Source organism: Lissotriton helveticus, chromosome 8 (genome assembly GCF_964261635.1).
Source record: "Lissotriton helveticus chromosome 8, aLisHel1.1, whole genome shotgun sequence".
Lineage (NCBI taxonomy): Eukaryota > Metazoa > Chordata > Amphibia > Caudata > Salamandridae > Lissotriton > Lissotriton helveticus.
The window spans coordinates 1,708,233,571-1,708,259,739 of NC_136069.1; the positions used below are offsets into that span (position 1 = coordinate 1,708,233,571).

Consider the following 26,169-nt stretch of genomic DNA (forward strand, 5'->3'; position numbering starts at 1 on the left):
CTCTCTCATTTGTCAGTGCCTGCATCTCTCTCATTTGTCAGTGCCTGCATCTCTCTCATTTGTCAGTGCCTGCCTCTCTCCCATTTGTCAGTGCCTGCATCTCTCTCATTTGTCAGTGCCTGCATCGCTCTCATTTGTCAGTGCCTGCATCGCTCTCATTTGTCAGTGCATGCATCTCTCTCATTTGTCAGTGCCTGCATCTCTCTCATTTGTCAGTGCCTGCATCTCTCTCATTTGTCAGTGCCTGCCTCTCTCCCATTTGTCAGTGCCTGCATCTCTCTCATTTGTCAGTGCCTGCATCGCTCTCATTTGTAGGTGCCTGCATCGCTCTAATTTGTCAGTGCCTGCATCTCTCTCATTTGTCAGTGCCTGCATCTCTCTCATTTGTCAGTGCCTGCATCTCTCTCATTTGTCAGTGCCTGCCTCTCTCCCATTTGTCAGTGCCTGCATCGCTCTCATTTGTCAGTGCCTGCATCTCTCTCATTTGTCAGTGCCTGCATCTCTCTCATTTGTCAGTGCCTGCCTCTCTCCCATTTGTCAGTGCCTGCATCTCTCTCATTTGTCAGTGCCTGCCTCTCTCCCATTTGTCAGTGCCTGCATCTCTCTCATTTTTCAGTGCCTGCATCGCTCTCATTTGTCGGTGCCTGCATCTCTCCCATTAGTCGGTGCCTGCCTCTCTCTCATTTGTCAGTGCCTGCATCTCTCTCATTTGTCAGTGCCTGCCTCTCTCTCATTTGTCAGTGCCTGCATCTCTCTCATTTGTCAGTGCCTGCATCTCTCTCATTTGTCAGTGCCTGCCTCTCTCTCATTTGTCAGTGCCTGCATCTCTCTCATTTGTCAGTGCCTGCATCTCTCTCATTTGTCAGTGCCTGCATCTCTCTCATTTGTCAGTGCCTGCCTCTCTCCCATTTGTCAGTGCCTGCATCTCTCTCATTTGTCAGTGCCTGCATCTCTCTCATTTGTCAGTGCCTGCCTCTCTCCCATTTGTCAGTGCCTGCATCGCTGTCATTTGTCAGTGCCTGCATCGCTCTCATTTGTCAGTGCCTGCATCGCTCTCATTTGTCAGTGCCTGCATCTCTCTCATTTGTCAGTGCCTGCATCTCTCTCATTTGTCAGTGCTTGCATCGCTCTCATTTGTCAGTGCCTGCATCTCTCTCATTTGTCAGTGCCTGCATCGCTCTCATTTGTCAGTGCCTGCATCTCTCTCATTTGTCAGTGCCTGCATCTCTCTCATTTGTCAGTGCCTGCATCTCTCTCATTAGTCAGTGCCTGCATCTCTCTCATTAGTCAGTGCCTGCATCTCTCTCATTTGTCAGTGCCTGCATCGCTCTCATTTGTCAGTGCCTGCATCTCTCTCATTTGTCAGTGCCTGCATCTCTCTCATTTGTCAGTGCCTGCATCGCTCTCATTTGTCAGTGCCTGCATCTCTCTCATTTGTCAGTGCCTGCATCTCTCTCATTTGCCAGTCAGTGCCTGCATCTCTCTCATTTGTCAGTGCCTGCATCGCTCTCATTTGTCAGTGCCTGCATCGCTCTCATTTGTCAGTGCCTGCATCTCTCTCATTTGTCAGTGCCTGCATCTCTCTCATTTGTCAGTGCCTGCCTCTCCCCCATTTGTCAGTGCCTGCCTCTCTCCCATTTGTCAGTGCCTGCATCTCTCTCATTTTTCAGTGCCTGCATCGCTCTCATTTGTCGGTGCCTGCATCTCTCTCATTTGTCAGTGCCTGCATCTCTCTTATTTGTCAGTGCCTGCATCTCTCTCATTTGTCAGTGCCTGCATCTCTCTCATTTGTCAGTGCCTGCCTCTCTCTCATTTGTCAGTGCCTGCATCACTCTCATTTGTCAGTGCCTGCATTTCTCTCATTTGTCAGTGCCTGCCTCTCTCTCATTTGTCAGTGCCTGCATCTCTCTCATTTGTCAGTGCCTGCATCTCTCTCATTTGTCAGTGCCTGCATCTCTCTCATTTGTCAGTGCCTGCATCTCTCCCATTTGTCAGTGCCTGCATCTCTCTCATTTGTCAGTGCCTGCATCTCTCTCATTTGTCAGTGCCTGCCTCTCTCCCATTTGTCAGTGCCTGCATCTCTCTCATTTGTCAGTGCCTGCATCGCTCTCATTTGTCAGTGCCTGCATCGCTCTCATTTGTCAGTGCCTGCATCTCTCTCATGTGTCAGTGCCTGCATCTCTCTCATTTGTCAGTGCCTGCCTCTCTCCCATTTGTCAGTGCCTGCATCTCTCTCATTTGTCAGTGCCTGCATCTCTCTCATTTGTCAGTGCCTGCCTCTCTCTCATTTGTCAGTGCCTGCATCTCTCTCATGTGTCAGTGCCTGCATCTCTCTCATTTGTCAGTGCCTGCCTCTCTCCCATTTGTCAGTGCCTGCATCTCTCTCATTTGTCAGTGCCTGCATCTCTCTCATTTGTCAGTGCCTGCCTCTCTCTCATTTGTCAGTGCCTGCATCTCTCTCATTTGTCAGTGCCTGCATCTCTCTCATTTGTCAGTGCCTGCCTCTCTCCCATTTGTCAGTGCCTGCATCTCTCTCATTTGTCAGTGCCTGCATCTCTCTCATTTGTCAGTGCCTGCATCGCTCTCATTTGTCAGTGCCTGCATCGCTCTCATTTGTCAGTGCCTGCATCGCTCTCATTTGTCAGTGCCTGCATCTCTCTCATTTGTCAGTGCCTGCATCTCTCTCATTTGTCAGTGCCTGCATCTCTCTCATTTGTCAGTGCCTGCATCTCTCTCATTTGTCAGTGCCTGCATCTCTCTCATTAGTCAGTGCCTGCACCTCTCTCATTTGTCAGTGCCTGCATCGCTCTCATTTGTCAGTGCCTGCATCGCTCTCATTTGTCAGTGCCTGCATCTCTCTCATTTGTCAGTGCCTGCATCTCTCTCATTTGTCCGTGCCTGCATCTCTCTCATTAGTCAGTGCCTGCATCTCTCTCATTTGTCAGTGCCTGCATCGCTCTCATTTGTCAGTGCCTGCATCTCTCTCATTTGTCAGTGCCTGCATCTCTCTCATTTGTCAGTGCCTGCATCGCTCTCATTTGTCAGTGCCTGCATCTCTCTTATTTGTCAGTGCCTGCATCTCTCTCATTTGTCAGTGCCTGCATCGCTCTCATTTGTCAGTGGCTGCACCTCTCTCATTAGTCAGTGCCTGCATCGCTCTCATTTGTCAGTGCCTGCATCGCTCTCATTTGTCAGTGCCTGCATCTCTCTCATTTGTCAGTGCCTGCATCTCTCTCATTTGCCAGTCAGTGCCTGCATCTCTCTCATTTGTCAGTGCCTGCATCGCTCTCATTTGTCAGTGGCTGCACCTCTCTCATTAGTCAGTGCCTGCATCGCTCTCATTTGTCAGTGCCTGCATCACTCTCATTTGTCAGTGCCTGCATCTCTCTCATTTGCCAGTCAGTGCCTGCATCTCTCTCATTTGTCAGTGCCTGCATCGCTCTCATTTGTCAGTGCCTGCATCACTCTCATTTGTCAGTGCCTGCATCTCTCTCATTTGCCAGTCAGTGCCTGCATCTCTCTCATTTGTCAGTGCCTGCATCTCTCTCATTAGTCAGTGCCTGCATCTCTCTCATTAGTCAGTGCCTGCATCTCTCTCATTTGCCAGTCAGTGCCTGCATCTCTCTCATTTGTCGGTGCCTGCATCGCTCTCATTTGTCAGTGGCTGCACCTCTCTCATTAGTCAGTGCCTGCATCGCTCTCATTAGTCAGTGCCTGCATCTCTCTCATTTGCCAGTCAGTGCCTGCATCTCTCTCATTTGTCAGTGCCTGCATCGCTCTCATTTGTCAGTGGCTGCACCTCTCTCATTAGTCAGTGCCTGCATCTCTCTCATTTGTCTGTGCCTGCATCTCTCTCATTTGTCCGTGCCTGCATCGCTCTCATTTGTCAGTGTCTGCATCTCTCTCATTTGTCAGTCAGTGCCTGCATCTCTCTCATTTGTCAGTGCCTGCATCGCTCTCATTTGTCAGTGGCTGCACCTCTCTCATTAGTCAGTGCCTGCATCTCTCTCATTTGTCTGTGCCTGCATCTCTCTCATTTGTCCGTGCCTGCATCGCTCTCATTTGTCAGTGTCTGCATCTCTCTCATTTGTCAGTGCCTGCATCGCTCTCATTTGTCGGTGCCTGCATCTCTCTCATTGTTCAGTGCCTGCATCTCTCTCATTAGTCAGTGCCTGCATCTCTCTCATTAGTCAGTGCCTGCATCTCTCTCATTTGTCAGTGCCTGCATCTCTCTCATTGTTCAGTGCCTGCATCTCTCTCATTAGTCAGTGCCTGCATCTCTCTCATTAGTCAGTGCCTGCATCTCTCTCATTTGTCAGTGCCTGCATCTCTCTCATTAGTCAGTGCCTGCATCTCTCTCATTTGTCAGTGCCTGCATCTCTCTCATTTGTCAGTGCCTGCATCTCTCTCATTTGTCAGGGCCTGCATCTCTCTCATTTGTCAGTGCCTGCATCTCTCTCATTTGTCAGGGCCTGCATCTCTCTCATTTGTCAGTGCCTGCATCTCTCTCATTTGTCAGTGCCTGCCTCTCTCTCATTTGTCAGTGCCTGCATCTCTCTCATTTGTCAGGGCCTGCATCTCTCTCATTTGTCAGTGCCTGCATCTCTCTCATTTGTCAGTGCCTGCATCTCTCTAATTTGTCAGGGCCTGCATCGCTCTCATTTGTCAGTGCCTGCATCTCTCTCATTTTTCAGTGTCTGCATCGCTCTCATTTGTCGTTGCCTGCATCTCTCTCATTTGTCAGTGCCTGCATCTCTCTCATTTGTCAGTGCCTGTATCGCTCTCATTTGTCAGTGCCTGCATCGCTCTCATTTGTCAGTGCCTGCATCTCTCTCATTTGTCAGTGCCTGCATCTCTCTCATTTGTCAGTGCCTGCATCTCTCTCATTTGTCAGTGCCTGCATCTCTCTCATTAGTCAGTGCCTGCATCTCTCTCATTTGTCAGGGCCTGCATCTCTCTCATTTGTCAGTGCCTGCATCTCTCTCATTAGTCAGTGCCTGCATCTCTCTCATTAGTCAGTGCCTGCATCTCTCTCATTTGTCAGTGCCTGCATCTCTCTCATTTGTCAGTGCCTGCATCTCTCTCATTTGTCATTGCCTGCATCTCTCTCATTTGTCATTGCCTGCATCTCTCTCATTTGTCAGTGCCTGCATCTCTCTCATTTGTCAGTGCCTGCATCTCTCTCATTTGTCAGTGCCTGCATCGCTCTCATTTGTCAGTGCCTGCATCTCTCTCATTTGTCAGTGCCTGCATCTCTTGCAATTGTCAGTGCCTGCATCTCTCTCAATTGTCAGTGCCTGCATCTCTCATTTGTCAGTGCCTGCATCTCTCTCATTTGTCAGTGCCTGCATCTCTCTCATTTGTCAGTGCCTGTATCGCTCTCATTTGTCAGTGCCTGCATCGCTCTCATTTGTCAGTGCCTGCATCTCTCTCATTTGTCAGTGCCTGCATCTCTCTCAATTGTCAGTGCCTGCATCTCTCTCATTTGTCAGTGCCTGCATCTCTCTCATTTGTCAGTGCCTGCATCTCTCTCAATTGTCAGTGCCTGCATCGCTCTCATTTGTCAGTGCCAGCATCTCCCTCATTTGTCAGTGCCTGCATCGCTTTCATTTGTCAGTGCCTGCATCTCTCTCATTTGTCAGTGCCTGCATCGCTCTCATTTGTCAGTGCCTGCATCTCTCTCATTTGTCAGTGCCTGCATCTCTTTCATTAGTCAGTGCCTGCATCTCTCTCATTAGTCAGTGCCTGCATCTCTCTCATTTGTCAGTGCCTGCATCTCTCTCATTGTTCAGTGCCTGCATCTCTCTCATTTGTCAGTGCCTGCATCTCTCTCATTTGTCAGTGCCTGCATCTCTCTCATTTGTCGGTGCCTGCATCTCTCTCATTTGTCAGTGCCTGCATCACTCTCATTTGTCAGTGCCTGCATCTCTCTCATTTGTCGGTGCCTGCATCTCTCTCATTAGTCAGTGCCTGCATCTCTCTCATTAGTCAGTGCCTGCATCTCTCTCATTAGTCAGTGCCTGCATCTCTCTCATTTGTCAGTGCCTGCATCACTCTCATTTTTCAGTGCATGCATCTCTCTCATTTGTCAGTGCCTGCATCTCTCTCATTTGTCAGTGCCTGCATCTCTCTCATTTGTCAGTGCCTGCATCTCTCTCATTTGTCAGTGCCTGCATCGCTCTCATTTGTCGGTGCCTGCATCGCTCTTATTTGTCGGTGCCTGCATCTCTCTCATTTGTCAGTGCCTGCATCGCTCTTATTTGTCGGTGCCTGCATCTCTCTTATTTGTCAGTGCCTGCATCTCTCTCATTTGTCAGTGCCTGCATCTCTCTCATTTGTAGGTGCCTGCATCTCTCTCATTTGTCAATGCCTGCACCTCTCTTATTTGTCAGTGCCTGCATCTCTCTCATTTGTCAGTGCCTGCATCGCTCTTATTTGTCGGTGCCTGCATCTCTCTTATTTGTCAGTGCCTGCATCTCTCTCGTTTGTCAGTGCCTGCACCTCTCTCATTTGTCAGTGCCTGCATCTCTCTCATTTGTCAGTGCCTGCATCGCTCTTATTTGTCGGTGCCTGCATCTCTCTTATTTGTCAGTGCCTGCATCTCTCTCATTAGTCAGTGCCTGCATCTCTCTCATTTGTAGGTGCCTGCATCTCTCTCATTTGTCAGTGCCTGCACCTCTCTCATTTGTCAGTGCCTGCATCTCTCTCATTTGTCAGTGCCTGCATCGCTCTTATTTGTCGGTGCCTGCATCTCTCTTATTTGTCAGTGCCTGCATCTCTCTCATTTGTCAGTGCCTGCACCTCTCTCATTTGTCAGTGCCTGCATCTTTCTCATTTGTCAGTGCCTGCATCGCTCTTATTTGTCGGTGCCTGCATCTCTCTTATTTGTCAGTGCCTGCATCTCTCTCATTAGTCAGTGCCTGCATCTCTCTCATTTGTAGGTGCCTGCATCTCTCTCCTTTGTCAGTGCCTGCATCTCTCTTATTTGTCAGTGCCTGCATCTCTCTCATTTGTCAGTGCCTGCATCGCTCTCATTTGTCGGTGCCTGCATCTCTCTCATTTGTCAGTGCCTGCATCGCTCTTATTTGTCGGTGCCTGCATCTCTCTTATTTGTCAGTGCCTGCATCTCTCTCATTTGTCAGTGCCTGCATCGCTCTCATTTGTCGGTGCCTGCATCTCTCTCATTTGTCAGTGCCTGCATCGCTCTTATTTGTCAGTGGCTGCACCTCTCTTATTTGTCAGTGCCTGCATCTCTCTCATTTGTCAGTGCCTGCATCTCTCTCATTTGTCAGTGCCTGCATCTCTCTCATTTGTCATTGCCTGCATCTCTCTCATTTGTCAGTGCCTGCATCGCTCTCATTTGTCAGTGCCTGCACCTCTCTCATTTGTCAGGGCCTGCATCTCTCTCATTTGTCAGTGCCTGCATCGCTCTTATTTGTCGTTGCCTGCATCTCTCTCATTTGTCGGTGCCTGCATCTCTCTCATTTGTCAGTGCCTGCATCTCTCTCATTTGTCAGTGCCTGCATCTCTCTCATTTGTCAGTGCCTGCATCGCTCTTATTTGTTGGTGCCTGCATCTCTCTTATTTGTCAGTGCCTGCATCTCTCTCATTTGTCAGTGCCTGCATCGTTCTCATTTGTCAGTGCCTGCCTCTCTCTTATTTGTCAGTGCCTGCATCTCTCTCATTTGTCAGTGCCTGAATCATTCTCATTTGTCAGTGCCTGCATCTCTCTCATTTGTCAGTGCCTGCATCTCTCTCATTTGTCAGTGCCTGCATCGTTCTCATTTGTCAGTGCCTGCATCGCTCTCATTTGTCAGTGCCTGCATCGCTCTCATTTGTCAGTGCCTGTATCTCTCTCATTTGTCAGTGCCTGCACCTCTCTCATTTGTCAGTGTCTGCATCGCTCTCATTTGTCAGTGCCTGCATCTCTCTCATTTGTCAGTGCCTGCATCTCTCTCATTTTTCGGTGCCTGCATCTCCCTGATTTGTCAGTGCCTGTATCGCTCTCATTTGTCAGTGCCTGCATCTCTCTCATTTGTCAGTGTCTGCATCTCTCTCATTAGTCAGTGCCTGCATCTCTCTCATTTATCAGTGCCTGCATCTCTCTCATTTGTCAGTGCCTGCATCTCTCTCATTTGTCAGTGCCTACATCTCTCTCATTTGTCGGTGCCTGCACCTCTCTCATTTGTCAGTGTCTGCATCTCTCTCATTTGTCAGTGCCTGCATCTCTCTCATTTGTCAGTGCCTGCATCTATCGCAATTGTCAGTGTCTGCATCGCTCTCATTTGTCAGTGCCTGCATCGCTCTCATTTGTCAGTGCCTGCCTCTCTCGCAATTGTCAGTGCCTGCATCTCTCTCATTTGTCAGTGCCTGCATCTCTCTCATTTGTCAGTGCCTGCATCTCTCTCATTTGTCAGTGCCTGCATCTCTCTCATTTGTCAGTGCCTGCATCTCTCGCAATTGTCAGTGCCTGCATCGCTCTCATTTGTCAGTGCCTGCATCGCTCTCATTTGGCAGTGCCTGCATCTCTCTCATTTGTCAGTGCCTGCATCTCTCTCATTTGTCAGTGCCTGCATCTCTCTCATTTGTCAGTGCCTGCATCGCTCTCATTTGTCAGTGCCTGCATCGCTCTCATTTGTCAGTGCCTGCATCTCTCTCATTTGTCAGTGCCTGCACCTCTCTCATTTGTCAGTGTCTGCATCTCTCTCATTTGTCAGTGCCTGCATCTCTCCCATTTGTCAGTGCCTGCATCTCTCTCATTTGTCAGTGCCTGCATCGCTCTCATTTGTCAGTGCCTGCATCTCTCTCATTTGTCAGTGCCTGCATCTCTCTCATTTGTCAGTGCCTGCCTCTCTCCCATTTGTCAGTGCCTGCATCTCTCTCATTTGTCAGTGCCTGCATCGCTCTCATTTGTCAGTGCCTGCATCGCTCTCATTTGTCAGTGCATGCATCTCTCTCATTTGTCAGTGCCTGCATCTCTCTCATTTGTCAGTGCCTGCATCTCTCTCATTTGTCAGTGCCTGCCTCTCTCCCATTTGTCAGTGCCTGCATCTCTCTCATTTGTCAGTGCCTGCATCGCTCTCATTTGTAGGTGCCTGCATCGCTCTAATTTGTCAGTGCCTGCATCTCTCTCATTTGTCAGTGCCTGCATCTCTCTCATTTGTCAGTGCCTGCATCTCTCTCATTTGTCAGTGCCTGCCTCTCTCCCATTTGTCAGTGCCTGCATCGCTCTCATTTGTCAGTGCCTGCATCTCTCTCATTTGTCAGTGCCTGCATCTCTCTCATTTGTCAGTGCCTGCATCTCTCTCATTTGTCAGTGCCTGCATCTCTCCCATTTGTCAGTGCCTGCATCTCTCTCATTTGTCAGTGCCTGCCTCTCTCCCATTTGTCAGTGCCTGCATCTCTCTCATTTGTCAGTGCCTGCATCTCTCTCATTTGTCAGTGCCTGCATCGCTCTCATTTGTCAGTGCCTGCATCTCTCTCATTTGTCAGTGCCTGCATCTCTCTCATTTGTCAGTGCCTGCATCGCTCTCATTTGTCAGTGCCTGCATCTCTCTCATTTGTCAGTGCCTGCATCGCTCTCATTTGTCAGTGCCTGCATCTCTCTCATTTGTCAGTGCCTGCATCTCTCTCATTTGTCAGTGCCTGCATCTCTCTCATTAGTCAGTGCCTGCATCTCTCTCATTAGTCAGTGCCTGCATCTCTCTCATTTGTCAGTGCCTGCATCTCTCTCATTTGTCAGTGCCTGCATCGCTCTCATTTGTCAGTGCCTGCATCTCTCTCATTTGTCAGTGCCTGCATCTCTCTCATTTGTCAGTGCCTGCATCGCTCTCATTTGTCAGTGCCTGCATCGCTCTCATTTGTCAGTGCCTGCATCGCTCTCATTTGTCAGTGCCTGCATCTCTCTCATTTGTCAGTGCCTGCATCTCTCTCATTTGCCAGTCAGTGCCTGCATCTCTCTCATTTGTCAGTGCCTGCATCGCTCTCATTTGTCAGTGCGTGCATCTCTCTCATTTGTCAGTGCCTGCATCTCTCTCATTTGTCAGTGCCTGCATCTCTCTCATTTGTCAGTGCCTGCCTCTCTCCCATTTGTCAGTGCCTGCCTCTCTCCCATTTGTCAGTGCCTGCATCTCTCTCATTTTTCGGTGCCTGCATCGCTCTCATTTGTCGGTGCCTGCATCTCTCTCATTTGTCAGTGCCTGCCTCTCTCTCATTTGTCAGTGCCTGCATCTCTCTCATTTGTCAGTGCCTGCATCTCTCTCATTTGTCAGTGCCTGCCTCTCTCTCATTTGTCAGTGCCTGCATCTCTCTCATTTGTCAGTGCCTGCATTTCTCTCATTTGTCAGTGCCTGCCTCTCTTTCATTTGTCAGTGCCTGCATCTCTCTCATTTGTCAGTGCCTGCATCTCTCTCATTTGTCAGTGCCTGCATCTCTCTCATTTGTCAGTGCCTGCCTCTCTCCCATTTGTCAGTGCCTGCATCTCTCTCATTTGTCAGTGCCTGCATCTCTCTCATTTGTCAGTGCCTGCATCTCTCTCATTTGTCAGTGCCTGCCTCTCTCCCATTTGTCAGTGCCTGCATCTCTCTCATTTGTCAGTGCCTGCATCGCTCTCATTTGTCAGTGCCTGCATCGCTCTCATTTGTCAGTGCCTGCATCTCTCTCATGTGTCAGTGCCTGCATCTCTCTCATTTGTCAGTGCCTGCCTCTCTCCCATTTGTCAGTGCCTGCATCTCTCTCATTTGTCAGTGCCTGCATCTCTCTCATTTGTCAGTGCCTGCCTCTCTCTCATTTGTCAGTGCCTGCATCTCTCTCATGTGTCAGTGCCTGCATCTCTCTCATTTGTCAGTGCCTGCCTCTCTCCCATTTGGCAGTGCCTGCATCTCTCTCATTTGTCAGTGCCTGCATCTCTCTCATTTGTCAGTGCCTGCATCTCTCTCATTTGTCAGTGCCTGCATCTCTCTCATTTGTCAGTGCCTGCCTCTCTCCCATTTGTCAGTGCCTGCATCTCTCTCATTTGTCAGTGCCTGCATCTCTCTCATTTGTCGGTGCCTGCATCGCTCTTATTTGTCGGTGCCTGCATCTCTCTCATTTGTCAGTGCCTGCATCTCTCTCATTTGTCAGTGCCTGCATCGCTCTCATTTGTCAGTGCCTGCATCGCTCTCATTTGTCAGTGCCTGCATCTCTCTCATTTGTCAGTGCCTGCATCTCTCTCATTTGTCAGTGCCTGCATCTCTCTCATTTGTCAGTGCCTGCATCTCTCTCATTTGTCAGTGCCTGCATCTCTCTCATTAGTCAGTGCCTGCACCTCTCTCATTTGTCAGTGCCTGCATCGCTCTCATTTGTCAGTGCCTGCATCGCTCTCATTTGTCAGTGCCTGCATCTCTCTCATTTGTCAGTGCCTGCATCTCTCTCATTTGTCCGTGCCTGCATCTCTCTCATTAGTCAGTGCCTGCATCTCTCTCATTTGTCAGTGCCTGCATCGCTCTCATTTGTCAGTGCCTGCATCTCTCTCATTTGTCAGTGCCTGCATCTCTCTCATTTGTCAGTGCCTGCATCGCTCTCATTTGTCAGTGCCTGCATCTCTCTTATTTGTCAGTGCCTGCATCTCTCTCATTTGTCAGTGCCTGCATCGCTCTCATTTGTCAGTGGCTGCACCTCTCTCATTAGTCAGTGCCTGCATCGCTCTCATTTGTCAGTGCCTGCATCGCTCTCATTTGTCAGTGCCTGCATCTCTCTCATTTGTCAGTGCCTGCATCTCTCTCATTTGCCAGTCAGTGCCTGCATCTCTCTCATTTGTCAGTGCCTGCATCGCTCTCATTTGTCAGTGGCTGCACCTCTCTCATTAGTCAGTGCCTGCATCGCTCTCATTTGTCAGTGCCTGCATCACTCTCATTTGTCAGTGCCTGCATCTCTCTCATTTGCCAGTCAGTGCCTGCATCTCTCTCATTTGTCAGTGCCTGCATCGCTCTCATTTGTCAGTGCCTGCATCACTCTCATTTGTCAGTGCCTGCATCTCTCTCATTTGCCAGTCAGTGCCTGCATCTCTCTCATTTGTCAGTGCCTGCATCTCTCTCATTAGTCAGTGCCTGCATCTCTCTCATTAGTCAGTGCCTGCATCTCTCTCATTTGCCAGTCAGTGCCTGCATCTTTCTCATTTGTCGGTGCCTGCATCGCTCTCATTTGTCAGTGGCTGCACCTCTCTCATTAGTCAGTGCCTGCATCGCTCTCATTAGTCAGTGCCTGCATCTCTCTCATTTGCCAGTCAGTGCCTGCATCGCTCTCATTTGTCAGTGCCTGCATCTCTCTCATTTGTCAGTGCCTGCATCGCTCTTATTTGTCGGTGCCTGCATCTCTCTCATTTGTCAGTGCCTGCATCTCTCTCATTTGTCAGTGCCTGCATTGCTCTCATTTGTCAGTGCCTGCATCTCTCTCATTTTTCAGTGTCTGCATCGATCTCATTTGTCAGTGCCTGCATCTCTCTCATTTGTCAGTGCCTGCATCGCTCTTATTTGTCGGTGCCTGCATCTCTCTCATTTGTCAGTGCCTGCATCTCTCTCATTTGTCAGTGCCTGCATTGCTCTCATTTGTCAGTGCCTGCATCTCTCTCATTTTTCAGTGTCTGCATCGTTCTCATTTGTCAGTCCCTGCATCTCTCTCATTTGTCAGTGCCTGCATCTCTCTCATTTGTCAGTGCCTGCCTCTCTCTCATTTGTCAGTGCCTGCATCTCTCTCATTTGTCAGTGCCTGCATCTCTCTCATTTGTCAGTGCCTGCCTCTCTCCCATTTGTCAGTGCCTGCATCTCTCTCATTTGTCAGTGCCTGCATCGCTCTCATTTGTCAGTGCCTGCATCGCTCTCATTTGTCAGTGCTTGCATCGCTCTCATTTGTCAGTGCCTGCATCTCTCTCATTTGTCAGTGCCTGCATCTCTCTCATTTGTCAGTGCCTGCATCTCTCTCATTTGTCAGTGCCTGCATCTCTCTCATTTGTCAGTGCCTGCATCTCTCTCATTAGTCAGTGCCTGCACCTCTCTCATTTGTCAGTGCCTGCATCGCTCTCATTTGTCAGTGCCTGCATCGCTCTCATTTGTCAGTGCCTGCATCTCTCTCATTTGTCAGTGCCTGCATCTCTCTCATTTGTCCGTGCCTGCATCTCTCTCATTAGTCAGTGCCTGCATCTCTCTCATTTGTCAGTGCCTGCATCGCTCTCATTTGTCAGTGGCTGCATCTCTCTCATTTGTCAGTGCCTGCATCTCTCTCATTTGTCAGTGCCTGCATCGCTCTCATTTGTCAGTGCCTGCATCTCTCTTATTTGTCAGTGCCTGCATCTCTCTCATTTGTCAGTGCCTGCATCGCTCTCATTTGTCAGTGGCTGCACCTCTCTCATTAGTCAGTGCCTGCATCGCTCTCATTTGTCAGTGCCTGCATCGCTCTCATTTGTCAGTGCCTGCATCTCTCTCATTTGTCAGTGCCTGCATCTCTCTCATTTGCCAGTCAGTGCCTGCATCTCTCTCATTTGTCAGTGCCTGCATCGCTCTCATTTGTCAGTGGCTGCACCTCTCTCATTAGTCAGTGCCTGCATCGCTCTCATTTGTCAGTGCCTGCATCACTCTCATTTGTCAGTGCCTGCATCTCTCTCATTTGCCAGTCAGTGCCTGCATCTCTCTCATTTGTCAGTGCCTGCATCACTCTCATTTGTCAGTGCCTGCATCACTCTCATTTGTCAGTGCCAGCATCTCTCTCATTTGCCAGTCAGTGCCTGCATCGCTCTCATTTGTCAGTGCCTGCATCTCTCTCATTAGTCAGTGCCTGCATCTCTCTCATTAGTCAGTGCCTGTATCTCTCTCATTTGCCTGTCAGTGCCTGCATCTCTCTCATTTGTCGGTGCCTGCATCGCTCTCATTTGTCAGTGGCTGCACCTCTCTCATTAGTCAGTGCCTGCATCGCTCTCATTAGTCAGTGCCTGCATCTCTCTCATTTGCCAGTCAGTGCCTGCATCGCTCTCATTTGTCAGTGCCTGCATCTCTCTCATTTGTCAGTGCCTGCATCGCTCTTATTTGTCGGTGCCTGCATCTCTCTCATTTGTCAGTGCCTGCATCTCTCTCATTTGTCAGTGCCTGCATTGCTCTCATTTGTCAGTGCCTGCATCTCTCTCATTTTTCAGTGTCTGCATCGATCTCATTTGTCAGTGCCTGCATCTCTCTCATTTGTCAGTGCCTGCATCGCTCTTATTTGTCGGTGCCTGCATCTCTCTCATTTGTCAGTGCCTGCATCTCTCTCATTTGTCAGTGCCTGCATCTCTCTCATTTGTCAGTGCCTGCATCGCTCTCATTTTTCAGTGTCTGCATCGATCTCATTTGTCAGTGCCTGCATCTCTCTCATTTGTCAGTGCCTGCATTGCTCTCATTTGTCAGTGCCTGCACCTCTCTCATTTGTCAGTGCCTGCATCTCTCTCATTTGTCAGTGCCTGCATCTCTCTCATGTGTCAGTGCCTGCATCTCTCTCATTTGTCAGTGCCTGCCTCTCTCCCATTTGTCAGTGCCTGCATCTCTCTCATTTGTCAGTGCCTGCATCTCTCTCATTTGTCAGTGCCTGCCTCTCTCTCATTTGTCAGTGCCTGCATCTCTCTCATTTGTCAGTGCCTGCATCTCTCTCATTTGTCAGTGCCTGCCTCTCTCCCATTTGTCAGTGCCTGCATCTCTCTCATTTGTCAGTGCCTGCATCTCTCTCATTTGTCAGTGCCTGCATCGCTCTCATTTGTCAGTGCCTGCATCGCTCTCATTTGTCAGTGCCTGCATCTCTCTCATTTGTCAGTGCCTGCATCTCTCTCATTTGTCAGTGCCTGCATCTCTCTCATTTGTCAGTGCCTGCATCTCTCTCATTAGTCAGTGCCTGAACCTCTCTCATTTGTCAGTGGCTGCATCGCTCTCATTTGTCAGTGCCTGCATCGCTCTCATTTGTCAGTGCCTGCATCTCTCTCATTTGTCAGTGCCTGCATCTCTCTCATTTGTCAGTGCCTGCATCTCTCTCATTAGTCAGTGCCTGCATCTCTCTCATTAGTCAGTGCCTGCATCGCTCTCATTTGTCAGTGCCTGCATCTCTCTCATTTGTCAGTGCCTGCATCTCTCTCATTTGTCAGTGCCTGCATCGCTCTCATTTGTCAGTGCCTGCATCTCTCTTATTTGTCAGTGCCTGCATCTCTCTCATTTGTCAGTGCCTGCATCGCTCTCATTTGTCAGTGGCTGCACCTCTCTCATTAGTCAGTGCCTGCATCGCTCTCATTTGTCAGTGCCTGCATCGCTCTCATTTGTCAGTGCCTGCATCTCTCTCATTTGTCAGTGCCTGCATCTCTCTCATTTGCCAGTCAGTGCCTGCATCTCTCTCATTTGTCAGTGCCTGCATCGCTCTCATTTGTCAGTGGCTGCACCTCTCTCATTAGTCAGTGCCTGCATCGCTCTCATTTGTCAGTGCCTGCATCACTCTCATTTGTCAGTGCCTGCATCTCTCTCATTTGCCAGTCAGTGCCTGCATCTCTCTCATTTGTCAGTGCCTGCATCGCTCTCATTTGTCAGTGCCTGCATCACTCTCATTTGTCAGTGCCTGCATCTCTCTCATTTGCCAGTCAGTGCCTGCATCGCTCTCATTTGTCAGTGCCTGCATCTCTCTCATTAGTCAGTGCCTGCATCTCTCTCATTAGTCAGTGCCTGCATCTCTCTCATTTGCCTGTCAGTGCCTGCATCTCTCTCATTTGTCGGTGCCTGCATCGCTCTCATTTGTCAGTGGCTGCACCTCTCTCATTAGTCAGTGCCTGCATCGCTCTCATTAGTCAGTGCCTGCATCTCTCTCATTTGCCAGTCAGTGCCTGCATCGCTCTCATTTGTCAGTGCCTGCATCTCTCTCATTTGTCAGTGCCTGCATCGCTCTTATTTGTCGGTGCCTGCATCTCTCTCATTTGTCAGTGCCTGCATCTCTCTCATTTGTCAGTGCCTGCATTGCTCTCATTTGTCAGTGCCTGCATCTCTCTCATTTTTCAGTGTCTGCATCGATCTCATTTGTCAGTGTCTGCATCTCTCTCATTTGTCAGTGCCTGCATCGCTCTTATTTGTCGGTGCCTGCATCTCTCTCATTTGTCAGTGCCTGCATCTCTCTCATTTGTCAGTGCCTGCATTGCTCTCATTTGTCAGTGCCTGCATCTCTCTCATTTTTCAGTGTCTGCATCGATCTCATTTGTCAGTGCCTGCATCTCTCTCATTTGTCAGTGCCTGCATTGCTCTCATTTGTCAGTGCCTGCACCTCTCTCATTTGTCAGTGCCTGCATCTCTCTCATTTGTCAGTGCCTGCATCTCTCTCATTTGTCAGGGCCTGCATCTCTCTCATTTGTCAGTGCCTGCATCGCTCTCATTTGTCAGTGCCTGCATCACTCTCATTTGTCAGTGCCTGCATCTCTCTCATTTGCCAGTCAGTGCCTGCATCGCTCTCATTTGTCAGTGCCTGCATCTCTCTCATTAGTCAGTGCCTGCATCTCTCTCATTAGTCAGTGCCTGCATCTCTCTCATTTGCCTGTCAGTGCCTGCATCTCTCTCATTTGTCGGTGCCTGCATCACTCTCATTTGTCAGTGGCTGCACCTCTCTCATTAGTCAGTGCCTGCATTGCTCTCATTAGTCAGTGCCTGCATCTCTCTCATTTGCCAGTCAGTGCCTGCATCGCTCTCATTTGTCAGTGCCTGCATCTCTCTCATTTGTCAGTGCCTGCATCGCTCTTATTTGTCGGTGCCTGCATCTCTCTCATTTGTCAGTGCCTGCATCTCTCTCATTTGTCAGTGCCTGCATTGCTCTCATTTGTCAGTGCCTGCATCTCTCTCATTTTTCAGTGTCTGCATCGATCTCATTTGTCAGTGCCTGCATCTCTCTCATTTGTCAGTGCCTGCATCGCTCTTATTTGTCGGTGCCTGCATCTCTCTCATTTGTCAGTGCCTGCATCTCTCTCATTTGTCAGTGCCTGCATTGCTCTCATTTGTCAGTGCCTGCATCTCTCTCATTTTTCAGTGTCTGCATCGATCTCATTTGTCAGTGCCTGCATCTCTCTCATTTGTCAGTGCCTGCATTGCTCTCATTTGTCAGTGCCTGCACCTCTCTCATTTGTCAGTGCCTGCACCTCTCTCATTTGTCAGTGCCTGCATCTCTCTCATTTGTCAGTGCCTGCATCTCTCTCATTTGTCAGTGCCTGCATCTCTCTCATTTGTCAGTGCCTGCATCGCTCTCATTTGTCAGTGCCTGCATCTCTCTCATTTGTCAGTGCCTGCATCGCTCTCATTTGTCAGTGCCTGCATCTCTCTCATTTGTCAGTGCCTGCATCTCTCTCATTTGTCAGTGCCTGCATCGCTCTCATTTGTCAGTGCCTGCATCGCTCTCATTTGTCAGGGCCTGCATCTCTCTCATTTGTCAGCGCCTGCCTCTCTCTCAGGTTCATTTGGTTAATTTGCTTCTCTTTTTCTATCTGTGTAGACTTCTGGAATCCTGGATAAAGTTTCAAAAAGCAAACCCTAATTCCTACCCGGAGAACGGAGTTCCTGGCCAGGGCCCCAACGACAATGTTTTTCCGGCCCTGCCCCCCATAAAGCACAAAGATTTGCTGCAGGATTCAGAGGACTTTGGGTACAGCTATTCTTATCTGATTTAATGACCCCTCAGCAGTGTCAGGAGATATAATACATCCATGAAGAAACAACAGCTGCCTAAGATCACGCACTAATGCATGGGGCCGCTGGGAGCAGGAATGCGAATGAAAGAAACATGCGATCTCAGTTCTTCGTTCATGCCACCAGTCACTGCAAACTCACCTTCCGAGACGAGAGTGCACATTTGCTGAAAAATATGCAATCATAATAATGATACAATGATAATAATCATAATAATAATGATAATATTAATATTAATAATAATGATATAATCATATGATGATAATGATAATAATACTAATATTAATAATAATAATAATAATAATAATGATAAAATGATATGATGATGATAATAATAATAATAATAATAGTAATAATAATATTAATAACAATAATAATAATGCTATAATGATATGATGATAATAATACTAATAATACTAATAATAATAATAATAATAATATAATGATATGATGATACTAATAATAATAATAATAATAATAATAATAATAATAATAATAATATTGTGTCCTGGCAGTTGCTACATTCCATTAGGTGTCCATCTTTATTAGGTCTTGGCGTTGCCAAGACCTTTTGATTTTACTACATTTACATTTAGAATATACTTTCATAAAGGGGCTTTCAGCTGCCACTCTTCATCCATTGGTCTTTTCTTTTGTCACTCATATTTTGCTTCCTCCCACTACAGCCTACAGATTGGCAATGGGTCAGCCTACTTCAGCCCCTGGATAACTTCACTTTCAGTGTCTGCCTGAACCCTTTCACCAGGAGCACATCTGTATACCGCCATCTCCCCTGCCTTCCATTGCGTGTCGCCACCCCATATAAAAACAAGTTCGTCAAGACAAACACAGGGCTGTTCCACTTATAACAACAGGCAGAACAAACACATACCTGGCACACTCACAAGACAGCTGGCAGGAAATTAATTCGGAAAAGAAAGAGTGTCGGTACCCAGAACTCTGTTCAAAACCTAAAGCATACAGCTGCTGCTATTATATGTTAGCACACAGAATACCAAGGCGGATAGTCTTAACCCCTTCCATGCGTTACGGTGGGCGTGTGCGGAGGACGGCCGGGGGCCCTCCGAACCACGCCCACATCGTAAATCACCCGCACCGCAGCGGAATTTTCGCCGCGGTCAAGGGGTTAAATCCACCTCAAGCCTCTTCAATCCACCGCCAGGCACTCCCTGCCCGTTTAGCTCACTCTTACAAGTTCGAGATTACTCCCTTTGCAACAATGTTCTCGTCTTTCTTTACATGGGTCTTTCCCAGTTGGTTTTTTTCCCTCTATTGTTCTCTGGAAGTGTCTGAAGCAGACAGATAAGTGGCGGTGGCCCCCACAGGCAACCCCCAGCTCAAATTAGGCACTGCTGAAGGCAGTTGATTCAAAGAACCACACAAGTTATTTGTTTGTAAAACTAAGAGGCAAACCTACGCTCTGGTATTGGAAGCGGTCAATAACCCCTTCGATGCTTGTGACGGAATGGTTCCGTCATGAGCGCCGGTTGGGCTGTGCTTATGACGGAACCGTTCCTTCATGGGCCCGCCCGTTTTTTAGAACCTTCAGCACAGCGCGAAAATTCGCGCCGCGCTGAAGGTGTTAAAGTAGAAAGATGGAGGAGTTTATTTACGAGAGACCTGCACGACCGGAACATCCCTTCCTTTGACTCTCCGGTGGCGTAAGCCTCTCAATCATACATATTAGGTGACGCAGAGCCACCCTGCATGACTTTGCATGGCCGCAGAGATATGTAGAAAGCGTTATCATGCTCTGCATCAAGGAGGCAGTCCACGTTGTGGTGGATTTTTCCACATAACACCCATTGTTATTGACACTGCCCCAGAGTTCCGAAACATCGCAACAGCGTCAATACCCTATGCCGATCCAGAGCAGGCGTAGTTAGGAGAAATGCTTACATTTCTCTTCGTTTTATCCTCTTTCCATGTGTGCAGCATTCTGCAGCACACACAGACTGAGGAATACACCTCCATGGATTGTTTGTGTGCAGGAAGGTGCCTCTTTCTGCACAAAAACAATCCTGCCAACACTGCAGACACCATCGCACCATGGTGCAAGGGTGCCTGTGTGGGCCCGAGGCACCAAATTGTGCACTAGTGCTGGCTGAAAGCACAGGAATGGTGTAAACACAGGGCATTCCAGCCCTTTCAAATTGCCATAGGGCTGTGCGGCAAAAAAACTTGTGGTGCTGCCCTACACCAATTCATTGTAAATGAGGCCCTGGTTATGAGAGATGTCACAATGTGCACAGAAGCCCACACTCAGAACCGGTGGCCTGTTCATCCCTTATGGACAACACTGCAGTACTGCTTATGCAAGCTGGTGCTGGTGTAGGCAGGGTATGCTCAGACGTGAGTCCCTTGCTCACTTTGCCACTGGATTCAAGCAAGCCGGGCTGAAGACGGATGAAATGCAAGAAACCGGTCCTCGGAAGCTTGTTTCCGGTCCAGGGAAGGCATGGCTTGGCAGTTCAGGCTGGACTGTTCCCATGAGGCACAGGGTCAGACTGTTCTGCATATAGCCATTTCTGAACTGGGGTGGCAGAGTGGGCTAAAGAACGGTGATGGATTAAACCCAGATCTTTTGACTGGGTGTGAGTGTTTGATTGGTTCAGATGCTCCGTCCATTACCACCCCCTTTTGTACCGCTTTTGGCCGCCATAAGTGTGGCAGGGTATGCTCAGACGTGAGTCCCTTGCTCACTTTGCCACTGGATTCGAGCAAGCCGAGCTGCAGATGGATGGAATGCCAGAAACCGGTCCTTGGAAGCTGGTTTCCGGTCGAGGGAAGGCATGAACATAAGGGTGCTGGTGTAGAAGCTGACTCAGTGAAGGATTAGGGAGAATGTCTGATAAACCCAACAACAAGGCAAAGGGCCAACATGCAGAAGCATACATAAGCAGTAGGATCCATCTGAAAAGGAGAAGAAGGAGATTTAGAATGCAGCAATTGGTCATGCTATGGTTGCTATTGAATGAACAAAGGTTGAGCTTGAGAAGAGGATTTCTTCAGCTGAAACTTTCTTCGGTGGCTTGATTAGCTTTGTGTTTTATTGAGCCGAGAAGGGATCATGGCGCTTAAAGGGACATAAACAAAAGTAGAACTCGCTCAGTGGTCGAGGTCAGACAGGCTTCATTCCAGAAGACTACCATAGACAAAGCAATTTTACGTGCAATGAGGAGAACTTAATAATAAAAATATATAATGTATATCATTTACTGGCGCAGTTAGCGTGAAGAAGGGGGCCGCCTCACCTCTGCGCTCCATCAGAGAGACTGTTTCGATGCGGTCAAAAATAGAGCTTTAAATTCATTTCCCGCATAATGGATGAGTGTTCACCACCATTACCATTACCTGTGCCTGCAACAACACATTACATAGAGGACCCTGGGCTCCATTTTGGGAAGCCGTTGGCTGCATGGTGAAGACATGAGGAGGGTAGGGGTCTCCCAGACACATTTGTGTATTGCTGCATTCCTGTGAGCTGGGGGGGACACACTGGAGGTAGAGACTCTCCCTTTATAATTCAAAATGTTGCTCTTGAATGAGCCTGGACACGTCTCAGAAAGGATCTAGGGCTGACAAGGGAATTATAAAGTGAAGGACTGGGGGCCTGGGATTAACCATTTGATGCACATATCTCTGTGGCTGAAATGCAGGTGTGAACTCTGGTCACTCCCATGAATTCTGTTGTGGATCAATCGGCTTTGAAGTCTCCCCTGCTGTGACAGAAAGCCTTTCATGCGGAAAGAAGAAAAGAAGAAATGTACCGGCAGACCCTCCTGGCATACAGGGTTGTTGAAATACTTGGTAATGGGGTGCAGAAATGTACACTTCAATAGAAGCAGAACTCCAAGATACAACTTCCAAGATTCACACCCTAAATCGAGTATAAAAAAGGTCCCATAATTTGGCATCTGCCAAGCAACCAGACGGGCTGCGTGAGATGGGGAAGCTCTGCAAGACTTCTGCCTGCGACCAGGACTGGGGGCAATGTCTGCTAGTCTCCTGCTGGATAAAGGGACATCACCCAAAAAAAGAAAAGAAAACCAGGACTGAAACTTGGAGCACCAGCGCCTGCCTGCTTGCAAAGACTAGTGTGCCTTGTGAGGAAGACAAGAGCATTGGAGCGAGTGCGGTCCAGTTTGGTATCCTCCAGAGAGCCCCTTAGCGAGGTGTGAGGGAATGGCTGTACCCTGGTCAGGTCGGTGCCCATGAGCAGTGTTAGGTCAGTGAACTTCATATGCTAGGAGAGGACTGCTGTGGACTGAGCCATGTGTTAAACACTGTGCGAGTCTTGCTAAGCCTGTATTGACACACTGCGGTGACCCTGTATGCCAGGAGGTGCCACTGGTAAGGTTGCTGCTAACGGAGCGCTCATACTCGTAACAACGTGGTGTTTACACCAGTGGAGTCTGCACCCGATTTACCAAGTACTTCGACAACCCCGTATGCCAGCAGGGTCCGCCGGTACCTATGTTGCAAATAAGTTTGGGCTGTTGCTTGAGGAAAAGACTGAGACTACATTTGGTGGTTTGAGTCCGCACAGCAAGAGAACTGGCACTGACCCTAACCCCCGAGGACTGGAGAGCACACCACAGATGGCGCCGCACCCTCACTAAGCTCCTGCCAGGAAGTTAAGAAATAATTCCTCCCTGACCCCCCCATATGTCACGAGAGGTCCACCGCGGACTGAGACACTTGTTAAGTGCCTGGCTGGTCTTGCTAAGCCCATATTGCCAAATGCAATGGCCCTGTATGCCAGGAAGGCTCACCGGCAAAGTGGCTGCTGAAGGAGCACTGAGACTCTTAACAGACATGGTGGTAGCGTTTATATCAGAGGAGTCTGCGACCGATGTACCAAGTACTTAAGCTAACCCGTATGCCAGGAGGGGCTGCCAGTACCAACATGACAAGAAGAGTGGGCCATCCCCCTAGGAAAAGCCGGAGGCTGCATTTAGCGGGTCGAGTCTGCCCTGAGAGAGAGCTGTCTCTTACCATGATCCCCGATGACTGCAGAAGACGCCGTGGTTGACTCTGTTCACTCGCTAGGATCCAGTTGTGAGCCAAAAAAAGGATTCCCCTCTTCCTGACTAACCACGTCTTCGCTACCTGGGATCGGCTCCGATAACTCGAGAAGTCCGCAGCACCGCTTGAGAGAGTATGCGCCGCCGGGTGCTGGCGCTTGGGCCACGGGTGCTTGCATTGAGGACACCCATTGCGAAGCTGAACGTTCTCATGCTGCAGGAGTGGTTAAGATGTGAACTGGACCTGTTGGACTCAAAGGACTCACTGCTAAAGGTGCTACAACACCATAGACACTGTTTAACTAACTCCTGAAGAGTCAAAGAAGAACTCTTGAGAAAAGGCTATTAATGAGTATTCCCTGGATGCTGCCACCAGTGAATGAGGAATTACCAAGAGCACATTACAAGGAAGAGGCTGGGACAGGGATTTGCCTGATAACTCCTAGAGCCTCGACCTCTGGGGAGATTGTATTGTCATTATTCCTTTGCATATGTAGAATTGGAAATATCATACTTCTTTTAGAAAAAAAAGGAAGTATTTAACTGGACATTGATGTATTGTCCATACTATTTGCACTTTGAGCTATAAGTAGGCTTCACTTACCTGGATCTACACTTCCCCCACGGCCCCAGGGGGCCTTTGACTGCTCACCCACAGCTATCACTGAGAATCAGCTGTAGAAGGGGTTTTTGACTCAGTTGCACGGGATACATAGTAGGTCGGGTCGTGAGACATCAGGAGTAATAGGCCTCGACCACCATGGTTAAGCCCAATAGGTCCTGCATGCCCCGTGGCTCTCTGAAAAGCGTTCTGACATTGCCATAGCATAGGAGCTTGAAAATGCAATGCACCACCAGGGGTAATGCAACATTCAACAGGTAAAGTGTGGACATGATGGCTGAACGGTTCTGCAATTGCCTCACGGCACTGATGGCATAGATGAATTCCAACTTTTTGAAGCTGAACACTGAAAAAAACAAGGTTGTCGAGTTTGGTCAGAAATCCTCTGTATGAAGCCAACTATGGTGGCCCCCCGAAGCCTAGTACAAGCCCTGTCTCTGTGTCGAAGGCCAGGAATCTAGGCTTTCTGATTGATAAAGATCTACCGCTCGCTCTACAAATTCACCGGCCTGCTTATTTACGGTGAAAGTCCTGCGTAAAATTCTTCCTTTCATCCCTTGGTAGTCGGACCCTTAGTTCTGTCAAGAGTAGATTATTGCAATGCTCTATACTTGGGAGCTGGCAAATGGCAGATTTCCAAACTTTAATCACTTCAGAATACAGCCGCTCGTGTATTGCTTGGTCTACCCAAACAGTATCCTACGTCCGCTAGTATAAAGCGGCTCCACTGGCTTCCAGTTCATCGGGGAGTGGATTTCAAGGCCCTCTGCCTAGTGCATAAAGCTCTGTATGGAGGAGGAGCGGCGGATATACAACTCCAATTTCCCTGGTATGTACCACTACGCTGTCTTAGGTCCACTAATGCTGGACTGGTACGTATCCCCAAGATAAGAAGAGTCCACTGGGGAGGATAGGGTTTCTCATAACAAGCAGCTAAACTATGGAACTTCCTCCCCGTACAGATACGACAACAGTTCAGCAGAACTCTTTTTAGAAAAATGATAAAAACATGGCTCTTTGCCAAGCTTTCGATCTGTTAGTGATTCCTGGGTACCCACACCTCAGCGCCAAGGAGCCCTGGCAATAGTAAGCTTTATAAATATTCAGTCAGTCAGGTAACCAGCAATGAACCAGAAATGAATGACGTAAACATGGATGCAAAAGTGCCTTCAGAGAAGCCACCAACTCAAAGGGAGAGAAACAGGTGGATATGGTGTTTACAAACACCAGAGTAACCAAGTGATCATGATGGAGAGATAAGCACAAGTCTAAAATATTCTATGTAAAGATGCACAGAAGGATTGCTCCTCTGAGATATGTTTCCCAATAAGCACAATATCTATATTAACAGCAAGGGCAGCTTTGATCGGAGTTAAATTTACATAGTTTACCAAGTGTGGAAATGCCTACTCTTATTTATTCTATTTGACTTCCTGCTACCTGCTTTGCCCACAGTAAAAATCTGTGCATTGAGGAGAATCAAAATCTATTGAGCGACCACCTGTTCATATCCACATACTTGTGTCAACCACAATTGCCTGATCCAATTCACAGGTCAGCACCTCAGAGAGGGGGCAGCAGCTTCTTGAAAAACCCCTATTAGTTCTCATACTGGTCATGAAAAGGAGAGGGTATATGATATATGGCCCACTTCTACTCACTCCTAGCGCTGGTACACTGTGTGCTGTCCAGCGTCATCACAGGCACCCTTGCGTCATGGTGCAAGTGTGTCAGCATTATGGGCAGGCTTGTTTTTGTGCAGGAAGGCATTTTCTGCTTTGCATGTGTGGTGCAGAAAGCAGCATGCATCCAAAGAGGAATAAACATGGAGAAATTAAGATATGTTTCCTTGTTATGTCTAGGTTGGAGAGGTGCACCATGTTAATGCAATCCCAGGTTTACAGACCTTTGTGAATTTGGGATCACATCAAAACCATGGGTGGATTTATGGGAAAACCCTTACTCCACCTAAGGAATCCCTCGCCAATGCAAGGTAACGTGAAGCAGTGATATGCACCGCATTACCTTACTTTGGATATACTAAACCACACAGAGCAACACAAGGTAGCTTTGCATCGCTTAGTAAATCCAAGTTAACGACTTGCGTTGCCTTGCGATGACTTGCATTAATCAAGAGCAAGTAATGTCCCTGGTAAATCTGTCCCACAGTTTCCATCGCACTTCAAAACTGCAAAACAATGTGCTTCATTTGGGCTTTCCTGACTACTGGTATGTTTTTTAAATATTTGTATAGTGTATTTACAGGTATTTCATCTGACCCCGAGGAAGGCGGCTGGCCCGGACGGGATCCCAGGGGATCTTCTGTTAGAACATCCTACAGCTTGGGCTAAACTTATTGCCCTTATAATGAATCTGATTGCCAAGGGACAACCCGTGCCAGACTCATGGAGGGGGGCAGAGGTGGTCACGGTGTTCAAAAAGGGGGCCAGAGATGACCCTGCCAATTACAGACCCATCAGTCTGATAGACGTGATTCAGAAGGTGGTTGGCAGGGTCATCATCTCGAGAGTAGGAATCTGGATGGAAGAGGAACATGTCCTCTCCCATTTCCAAGCAGGATCCGTCAAAAGGTGGGCACGATGGACCAGGTCTTTCGCTTTCTTGCCATCGATTGGAAGTCTGTGACCATCAATAAGGGTAGTCTCTACCTGGCTTTCATAGATCTCAAGACGGCATTTGACCTGGTCCCCCGAGCAAGGTTGTGGGACACGCTAGAGAAGATGGGCTTTCCTGGACCTCTTTTGGGTTTTATTGTAAGGCTCCGCGAGGGGAATTATGCGAG

At 48.5% G+C, this 26,169-nt stretch overlaps 1 protein-coding gene across 1 annotated transcript in view; it reads left to right on the forward strand.

The window, feature by feature from the left end:
* Nucleotides 1-20,172, forward strand: part of LOC144773653 (tyrosinase-like) — a 192,887-nt gene extending 172,715 nt beyond the window's left edge. The window contains exon 6 of the mRNA XM_078658802.1: nucleotides 17,503-20,172. Within this exon, the coding sequence (XP_078514928.1) occupies nucleotides 17,503-17,677 (175 nt within the window). The 3' untranslated portion in view covers nucleotides 17,678-20,172. The remainder of the gene's footprint in view (nucleotides 1-17,502) is intronic.
* Nucleotides 20,173-26,169: the final 5,997 nt, after the last annotated feature.